Source organism: Fukomys damarensis, unplaced genomic scaffold (assembly GCF_012274545.1).
Source record: "Fukomys damarensis isolate Sample0158 unplaced genomic scaffold, DMR_v1.0_HiC HiC_scaffold_19, whole genome shotgun sequence".
In the NCBI taxonomy this organism is placed as follows: domain Eukaryota; kingdom Metazoa; phylum Chordata; class Mammalia; order Rodentia; family Bathyergidae; genus Fukomys; species Fukomys damarensis.
The window spans coordinates 21,875,511-21,885,847 of record NW_022900931.1 but is presented as its reverse complement, the minus strand read 5'-3'; the positions used below and the strand labels follow the sequence as shown (position 1 = coordinate 21,885,847).

Sequence of the window (10,337 nt, the reverse complement as noted above, 5' to 3'; positions counted from 1 at the left end):
TTTTTTTTTTTTTTTTTTTTTACTTAAGAAATATCTTTACTCTTACTCTTGCCCAAGATTGTAAACTCTGGGAGGTAACAGCTAGAGTTCTTTCTCTATTTCCATTGTATTATCTGAGCCAGAGCCCATGGTCAGTAAAGTGGGTCTTGAATGCATGAAGAAATGAATTGAAGAATACGAGTCAAAATCCTGGGTCCATTACTTCCCAGTTGTGTCACTGACCCTGACAGGCTACTCAACCTTTCCAGTCTTCAATTTCTGCAATCTTAAAATGAAGTAGTTATAGTTATGCGCCTCATAGGATTTTTCAGAGGATTCAATTACATAAGCTAACATATACCAAATGCCAAGGACACTTGGCACTATATAGTAAACAGTAAGTATCAGCTGCTGTGAGATCCTGAGGATGGGCTGTGTGGCTCAGGTGTTCCCCACTGTGACTTTTGAATGACACAGGCCCCTGCCATTGACAGTTTGTTTGGACCCGTTAGGTATAAGCCCCTGTACTCCATGAATTTTACTTTGGATTTCATGCGTCCATTGTAATGATGGACGTGATTTTTATGTATATGCATTTTTAAAGATTTATGATATTTATTAGATTTTCGCATGAAAGAAACAAAGAAAAAGGAAAAGCAACAACCATTCCTCTATGCTCTTTGGAAATGCTGTGTGTTGGTGAATCATCCTGATCTTTTATGAGGAATTTTGCTAATTCTGGAAAATAATTTTACTGTATCTTAAAATAATACAGTTTTGGAATAAAGTGTGAGTCTGTTTCAAGACCGGTAATGTAAATATTTTTTTAATGTCAATGTAGTATTATTTTGTCAACATATTTAAACAATACATTAAGAAACAGTTGGTTGCAAGTAACAGGAACCAAATTTAAACTAGTTGAAATAAGAAAAGGAAGGGCTGGGGATATGGGAGGGATTTAGCTCAGTTGTTCCACTGCCTGCCTCACAAGCGCCAGCAAGGACTCCTTTGATTCCTGCTACAGAAAACAAAACAAAACAAACAACAACAACAACAACACACCTGGTTTTAAATAAGAAAAGGAATTTTATTGGCTATTGTTCTTGGGAATGTGAAAGATTTTGTTCAGGTGGGTTCCAAGGTTCATGCAATGGCAGTATTCTTTAATCACTTGTTGTTTTGTGCTTTGCCTCATTCTCTTCTTTAGGGTATAATTTTCCTCTGCACACCCGAAGGAGATGATTTCTTATAGTTTCGGTTTATCGTGTTCTGCTTAGTAATAGGTGCGAGGGAGGAAAGAATGGAGATAGAGAGATAGAAGAAGAGAGGGAGGGAGAGGGAGGGAGAGAGAAGTTTGAGAGCACACTCTAACGTCTTAAAGATGTTGGGCTTGGTTTGAGGAATGTGCTTATTGTCACACCAACTACTAGGGTTAGGGAAATGGACTACTGTACCAGGTCCTGTGTTCGCTGCCTGGGTCTGGGTGGGTCACCTTAGCAAAAGAAGAGACATGAGAAAGCTTTTTTTCTGGGTAGATAGAGAACATACCAGAGCCTTCTGTAGGAATGACTTTGATTTGATATAGCATTTCATTAAGTGGTATTTGAAGACAATCAATAAAGAATTGAACTTTCTTTTATTTGAAACTTGCACAGGTTAAAATTGCTTATGTGAACTTTGTTAATCATTGTTATGTTGACACCGAAGTGGAAATGAAAGAGATCTACACAAGTAACCACATTTGGAAATTATTTGAGAACTTCTTGGTGGATATGGCAAGGGTAAGTTACAGTTTGGCTATTAAACTATTCGACTTTAGAAAGGTCATACACATACTGATTCAACAATATTAAACATCTGAATAAAAATCTACAATGAAATGAATGACCTTTTGATTCAATCTATTTTGTTGACGTAGTTGTATTTCTTTTTCACATGATTTTGAGATTTAATGAGTTAATATACACACAATGCCTAGTATAAGGTACGTAGCAATAAGTAAAGTGTTCATTTTCTATCTTTTCAAATGACTATATCTGTCTGTTATTAAATGGAACTTCAATAGGCTTTTACTTTGATTAGAGAAGACATGTGGCAGAGATCAATTTGTATTCCGCCTCTTGAGTACAATTAAATCCACAGATGGAAAAGGCCTCGAGAGACTCAGACTTGCTTTCAGGCAGATAGGTACTTGATAGCACTGCTTGGGACTGAGCATTGCTCACTGTTCCCTGATCAGTCTTCATTGGAAGCTCACTCTAATAATTTAATCATCTGTTTTTACTCATGTCAGAAACAGTATATTTTGCTCTTTATTCTAAATCCATTTCTTGTTTTTCTGGAAAGGAGAGGGATTTGGGGAGGACAGGTCCGGCTGGTTGGTACTTTCTAGAGACTGTCTAGCATATTTTCCTTCTGTTACTACTGAGTAATTTAATGAATAAAGCAAGGAAACAGTGAATTTTCCTGGTAGATAGCACTTAATTTTCTTTAGCACATGTCTGCCTTTTCTTTTGTGTGCTATATTATTATAATAGCCAAGATCTCTTATTTTAGTTTTTTAAAAAATCCGTTCTAGTTTTCCCTTTAAAGTGATGGAACATGAAGTTAAGTTAAATAAGGGGTTCTCTATGGAAGAGAGTGTATAGGTACCTTCTTAGACCTATTATACATTATGGAAACCTGTCCCAGTCCCTTTGACCTTCCTATATTCCTGAGTGCTAGTAGCTTCATGAATAGAGGTATAGCTGTATGTGAAGGAGGATTGGTGAAGTCCCTATTTCTATCGTCCTACAGAATGGATACTCTCCTCTGTTAGCTCACAGCCTCCCTACCACCCATTCTAGGGGGGAGATGGCAAAGTAGACATAATAAAACATCAACTACAAAATTAAGTATCCAGGAAGACCCTTGGCTAAGTCAGTGAATCATATGTTACTCTAGTACAGGACCTCTTTTTATTTAGCCAAGGCTTTCAAGTGAAACGTGCTTATTTTACCTTCAGTGTCATTTAATGTGTGAGATCACTACTAAGTTCAAGTACATGAGATGTAAGGTAGTTCCAGTTCGACATAATTTCTATGCAATTAGAAGTAAATCTGTGTCTGTAGAAAGATCTTTCTTTTTATAGCGTTGAACATATTACTCATATTCCTTCTCATTGGATTTGTGAAAACTTGGCGTCTGACCTGCCACAAGAATGTTCAAGTCCCTGAAGTAAAGGACGGCTTCTGTGCCAGTGACTGAGCTTTAAAACTGCACGTGCAGAAGGATTTTAGAGATTAGAGACTGATTTGCAGAGTTACTCAGTGTTGCCAACTGCAGATAAGCTTCAGAAAGTCCAAGGTCACATTCCAGGCAGCTGAGTCCTAAAGCGAAAAGAATTTCTTTTTTTTTTTTTTTTTAATCAGAGAAAGCTGATGGTAACTGCCATTGGCCATGCCACCTTGGAAGCCCCCACTGTTGATGTCACCACGAGACAGAACTACATAGGTTTATATTTTTATGGAGAAAAGCACATATGTCAGAAGTGTTCAAAATTTTGACTGAGCAGATAACTCAGGTTGTTTAATGTGACAGCTTTAGGGGAATTTCAGGATCTTCACGGCCTATTCACTCTTCATGTTTAACCACAGAACAACATAGCTTAGCTATGTTGCAGAAATACTTTTCCTTCTTGTTTTCTGCTTATTTATATTTTGAAATGGGAGCTCCCTAATCCCTGCAACAGGTTTGACAAGAAATCACCCTTTCCCCTCCATAGAAGGAAAAGTATATCTGACTTTCCATATCTGGGTTTTCTTTATCTCCCCCTGGAGAAAAATTAAGTTGTTACTACAAACTTGCAAATTCAAGTGACAAAAATAAATGAGTTTAGGGGAGTAGATATAGCCTTCTAGGCAGACTTGCTGCTTCCTCCCTCTGTAGTTCTCAAATTTCAAGGAGCAGCAGAATGTCCCAGAGGCCTTGTTAAGACACAGATTGCTGACTCTGCCTCAAAGTTTCTGAATCAGGACCTTAGAACCTTGGCATTTTTTACAGATTCCTACAGGATGCTGCAGCTGGTCCAGGGACCATCCTTGGAGAATTGTAGTATTTAGAGCATGATGGTTAGGAGAAGGGATTTCAAAGCAACTAGGAAGATCAGAGTTCAAGGGCAGACTGCTTCTTACTAGCTTGGTTATCTTGGACAAGATACTTAACTCTATTGACCCTGAGTTTTCTTATCTATCAAATTACTTCAGCAATAACACATTCATTGTTAGATTCCTGGGGATAGTCAATGAAATAACGCAGCACATAATACCTTTAACACATATTGGCACCTAGTAAGACAATTGATAACATCATCTATGTCATCATCACCAGTATTACAGAGCCTTGTAAGCAATTTTAAAAAGCTTCCTCAGGACATATTCCAGATAATAACATTGAAGCTAACCAAAGGGAAGACTACCCACTTAGAGAAGAGATACAAACCATGTCTTTGCAGCTGGACATACATGGTAGGAAATATTGATGTGAATTGCCACAGAGAACATGAATCCAGTTCAGAGGCTACAAAAGAATGATGAAATCCTGGAAGAGTCAGACATTAGTAGTTATAGCAGTGAGCATTATGTCCAGATCGTAGTCTTTAACACCCACCTGGATATCTTTATTCACAGTTTTGAAGCCCTTTTGAGCTTTATTACTGCACAACTTTATTATCCAAAGCTCCTATATTGAGTCCATTTTTATTTTTATAAGTCTTATCTTGATCTTCCTTCTCCAGCAACATTGAGCAATTCAGTTAAGAAAAAGATGTAAGCAACATATCCTACAGCAACATATCCTCCTTGCTAGCAGTCTACTTTGAAATTGTGTGATTCACAGGAATTTAAGATGTTCTAGATTGGGCTCCTAATTTTTCCTTTGGGTTCCAGAGACGTACTTTGCTAGATGATTCTCCTAGCTCTTTATAAACTAGGATGCCTCTTTTCTTAACAGCTTCTCAAATATTTTGTAACAGCTCACATGACTTCCAGAACTTTCTTTACACCTTTCAGTTGCTCTTCTTATGCAGTTTCTGGGATCTTCGTCTCCAAATCTTTTGGTTCCCTCTAGTCTGTCTGTTTCTGTTTAAGCGTGAGACGAGACCCAGAGATTTATGCAGAGTCTAGGTAGCACAGTTATATTTTAGCAATAACTTGGAGAGAACTTTTATCTAAAAGGCAATTGAGATATTAACATATGGGTTCATCCATACCTCTCCCCTCTCTTTCCCTGGTTCTCTAGAGTCAGCACTACCAGGATCTTTTTGTTTGCTCTTAAAACTCTCTAAGTAGTCATCTCTATTAATATCTTTGATTTCCTTGTTTATATTTCCTTGTCTTTTGTCTTCTTATAGCCAATATAAGAAAATCTTTTTCAAAAGATAGTTTTAAATAAACAGATGCTAGGCTGTTTCACATACTTATTCCATTCTGATTTCCTGACACAGTGTCCATAGCCTGTAAATACACCAGTTTCAGGCAGTTAGTAAAGCTAGTAGACTCATGAAAAATTGCTATATTGTCTTTCAGAGCATTTAACCACAAGCCACTTTGATCTGTGTTCTAATGCAGCTAAAATTGGTGTTTGTAGGGCAGAAATGCTTTTCTTCTGCTCCATAACTGATTGTTGTAGTTACGGACTTAGTCATTATAAGAAAATATATGGAAGGGGTGGATGTATTCAGTGTTAGCTTCTGACTGCAGTATTTTTTGAAGATGCTCCCAATTTCAGTATCTTATATTGACCAATAGCACTGTCAGTGATGTACGGGAAGAATGAAATTAGACCAGGAAATAATTTAGGAGGTGCACCTAACCCAGTGTCAGGTCATTTTTCCATCAGTCGTTGCTTAACAAGACAAATCAGAGTAATTTGTTTTCACAGAACATCCCTGGAGCCACTCACTACCTTTACTAAACTTATGAAAGAAGTTGGAGGGAGAAATAAATAACAGTTTGTATATACTTTGAAACACATTTTTCCAGTTCTTTTATTAGGTAGGATTAAATAGATTTTGTAGAATTTTCTTGACTTTCTTAAGTTGAATTAACTGCTGATCAGTGTCATTTGAGTCCTTTTGATATGGCCTTATTCACTGTCACATTGTAAGGAAGTGAAAAAGTGTAAAGCATTATAGTGTAACTTTTATTTTTGGTATAGCATCTTTCCTTCAAATTCGATATTTATTTCACTTAAGAGTATGGTTTTCATGTGCATCCATTTAGGTATAAATGTCTCTGGTTTCTCATTCTTTATGGCTGAGTAGTACTCCACTTTATTTAAAAAAAAAAACCCATATCCTCTTTATCCAGTACCTCAAAAACTAGGATTGGAGGCCCTGTTTGACCCAGCTATTATCCTACTGAGTATCTTCCCAAAAGAATTAAAAGAATCCTACGCCGGCAATACATGTTTACAGGAGCACAGTTTGTAATAGCTAAAACTTGGAAACAGCCCAGTTATTTAGGTGTTCTTGATGTTTGATTTGTTGTCCCCTATCCTACATCTTACTGCCTGCTCTTTTAGTTATTAGTTGTATTCATCATAGTTGTTCAGTTTCTTCTTCAGTTCTTCCCTTTGCCCCAGGATCAGTCCTATCCCGTCTTCCTTCCAGCTCAGTGGCCACTCCCTCATCTCGTCTGTCTCTTCAGCATCTTCTCCACTTCTAAATATTGAGGGGCACCAGACTCACATGTTGGACTTGATTCCATCTCTGACCATAGTCATGTCCTTGTTGATCTCATCTCTCTCGTAAATTTAGTGCCGGGTGAACGGAAACTCAGACCCTCCACCCAGCCCCACCTATATAACTGTCTACATGACGTCTCCACTGATATCTGACTTCAAACTCATTCATTCTAACACCACAGTGCAAAACCGTTCCTTCTCAAGTCTTCAGCATCTCAAAAAGTGGCAGTCTCATTACTCACTCTAGACATTCAGCGAAGACATCTTGGTGTCATCCGTACAGTTGATCTTCTTCTCTATATCCAGTCCTTCAGCAAATTCTGGTCAGAGTATCCAAGCTATCCCAAATGTGGCCAGTTATGAACACTTCCATTCTGACTGTCCTGATCCAAGGTACTATTATCTCTCATCTGGAGGAGGAAGAGGAAAAAGAAAAGGTGGAAGAGGAGGAGGCTGGTTCAAATCACGCCTCTATTCCTTCAGTTTTTTTGTGTCACACCTAGTAAAACCCCTGCATGATGTGGCCTTTGTTCTGCTTCACCTGTTCCTCTTTCTTCGCGTGCTCTTATTCTCATCCCTAGGTAGCTCTCCATTCTATCGAGTAGCCTCCCTGCTGCTTCTCCAAACGTGGTCCCATCTCAGAACCTTTGCATTTTCCTGGGCTGCTTGACCCTGGGGTTATCTTCAAGACTTCTTCCTTCTCTTCTTTAAGTTCTCTGCTCATAAGCCACCTTGTTAGGAAGGCCCTCCCTGACCACTCTGTGGTAGCCCTCTTCCCTTCTCCTCCTTTGTACTTGATGGAATTTACAACCACTGGGCCTTTATGTATTTGTATTCATTTTAGAAGAAACAAATGAGGGGCAGGGATTTTGTCTGTCTACTTCACTGCTGTATATTTCACCTAGAACAGTGTCTTGCATGTCATAGATGTCCCGTGACTATCTGTGAAATGAATGAGTGAACGAATGAATGAATAAATAAATGAATATATGTCATTTGAAGTTAAGTAGGCTTAAAGGGGGATTTCAAGGCAAAGAAAGTATAGTCTAAGCACAGGATTAAGTAGGAATAACAGTGAAATGAAATAGAAACAGATGCTTATGATCATAACATGTAATAAAAAGTACTCGTTCATGAGAAGGGACAGGTCATTTTCAGGGATCACTTAACATTTTCTGTAAAGAGCAAGATAATATTCCAATTTTATGTGCTACTCTCAGAACTATTATAGCAGTTACGACAAGGTAAGGAGCCACTGATAATATGTAACTAAATGGCTATATCTGGATTTGACCATTTGTGGTCCTTCGATTATTAAATTAACAATATAAATTTCATTAGAATTGTGAATTTTGAATTATTCACTGATGGATCCCAAGTGTGTAAAACTTTCTTGGTGTAAAATAAGCATTCAGAAATTGTTGATAAAATTAAGACAAAATGATTATTGAAGACATTGGCTTTTGGATTGAAATGAACTCTTGTCATATAATAGCAGTAAATCCAATGGATTTTAAATGAAAAATGAAACTAACAAGTCGATAAAAGGGTAGATGGATAGTTACCTGTCCTTGGATGAGAAAGGCCTTTTTTTTAAAATTTTTTATTTTTGATACCGGGGATTGAACTCTGGTCCTTTGCTTGCCAGGAAGGCGCCAGAACCACTGAGCCAAATCCCCGGCCCTAGAAAGGCCTTTTTAAGCCTAACAGCAGTGGATAAAATTGGCCAAGAAAAAAATATAGACATTGCACAGCTTGAAAATTTAATATTTAAGAAAATATTTGAAAAATTGGACAAAAATATGTGTTGTCATAGATGAGGAAGCACAAGTAGTTAATAAATCTCTAAAAAATGTTCAAATGTTAGTCATTTAAAATTATGAAAAAAGGAAAATATCATCCAATTTTGAACCATTGAAGTTGTAACGATGAAAAGATAATATTAATTATTATCTTTAATATCATTTAATATTGTTTTAGGTATGCGTTTACATATGTAGTAGAAGAAAGTGCAGTATAATTTTATACAGTCTTTCTGAAAAGCATTTTGGTGTTGCATTAAAAAAAAATCCCCTTTATACCTTTTTAATGTCTTAAATAATTTACCTTCCAAGAATCTGTTCTTGGGAAATAATTAGAAATGCAAGAAAATTAAGAATTTATGATCAAAAATGATTCACTTACTTTGTGATAATATACAGTAACAAATAATTTCAATATTTAACAATAGAGAAATTGTGTTAAATAACTTACATATCTATAAGATGGATGTTAGTGTCACTGCGATTATATTTTGAAGGTTTTGCTAAAATAATGTGTTGAGTAGGAAAAGGACAAAACAGAACTGATTATCTCGAGTGATTTGAGTTTTGTAAAAAATATGTATTGCAGAGCATAATGATTAGAAGAGAAGATATCAAAATGTTAACCATGGTTCATCTGAATTGTAGGACTGTGGATAATTTTTGCTTTTCATTTTGTGTTCTGTATTTGTTTTCAGAGTTCCTACAATTAACATGTATCGATATTAAGAAAATGCTTTTTAAAGAATAAATTTAGAATTCTAAGAAAGCCAAGTGTATGAGCTGATGGTTCATGTAAAAAAAAAAGAGATATGGGAAGCAAATACTTGGAGAAGTTCTATTCTCTCAAATAAAGAAATGCAAATTAAAATCAACAAGGTAGCCTCCCATTTTTAGAGGAACATGTTTGCTGTCCTGAGGCAGACTGGAGTGCCCCTTAGGGTACGTGTCCTGTGGTCTGTGTAACCCCAAGTGTGTTCCTGGCCCTACAGTGTCTCTTCCCCGCAGGCCAGCCACTTGCCACACCTGGCTGTATAAATTTAAATTTGAAGTAGGAGTAATGAAAGAACATTTAGAAACCCAGTCCTCGGTTGCAGCAGCTACATGGCAGGTGCTCAGAAGCACATTTATCCGTGGCTTCTGTATTGGACGTCACAGATTAGGAAGTTTCTGTCATGGTAGAAAATTCTGAGATGTGCTGGTCTGGTGGGTAATTTATTTGACAAAACTGTCATCTTCAGAAGGGTAGCCATCACTTTGAGAGCCGAAGAGAGGAGAAACATTGTGTGTGCCAGGGAGGAATTCAGACATAATTATTTCGGAAAATTTCACATAATGTCTGTTTATTCAGCAAATGATTTAAAAATGTGACTCAAGTGCTGAGATGCCACACATCCAGTGGTGAGCCAGGTAGACCATTCCTGGTGTCCAAGAAGATATTGCTCTTCTTCCAGAAACCTCCATGGCTGCTTCTTCCTTCAGTTTCTCATCAATAGATTGCTTTATTGTTATTATTATTTTTGGAGACAGGGTCTCACTATGCAGTTCAGGCTGGCCTTGAACTCACTGTGGTATCCTAGGCTGGCCACGAACTTGTGGTGCTCTGTAGCCTACGTCAGTCTCCAGGGTGCTTGGATTACTGGGGTGTGCCACCACACCCCAGAATTTGCTTTTTACAGAAATGTTAGTTACCCAAGTAATTTAAATGAATAGCAGCCCATGACCCTGCCTGGCCCTCCTGCAGCATTCTGTCTACCACCTGCTCCTCTTTTTCTCTACTGCTTATTATTCTCTTTCTCACTCCACTTTTTTTTTTTTTTTTTTTTTTTTTAT

General features: G+C 37.3%; 1 protein-coding gene across 4 annotated transcripts in view; it reads left to right on the top strand.

Moving 5' to 3' along the window:
• Positions 1 to 10,337, top strand: part of Itpr2 (inositol 1,4,5-trisphosphate receptor type 2) — a 416,582-nt gene that overhangs the window by 198,118 nt on the left and 208,127 nt on the right. For all 4 annotated transcript variants that reach the window (XR_004518150.1, XR_004518151.1, XM_010615034.2 and 1 more), the window contains one exon: positions 1,635 to 1,760. Coding sequence is in view for 2 of the 4 variants with exons in the window: in XM_010615034.2 (XP_010613336.1) it covers positions 1,635 to 1,760 (126 nt within the window). In the remaining 2 variants the exon portion in view is untranslated. The remainder of the gene's footprint in view (positions 1 to 1,634; positions 1,761 to 10,337) is intronic.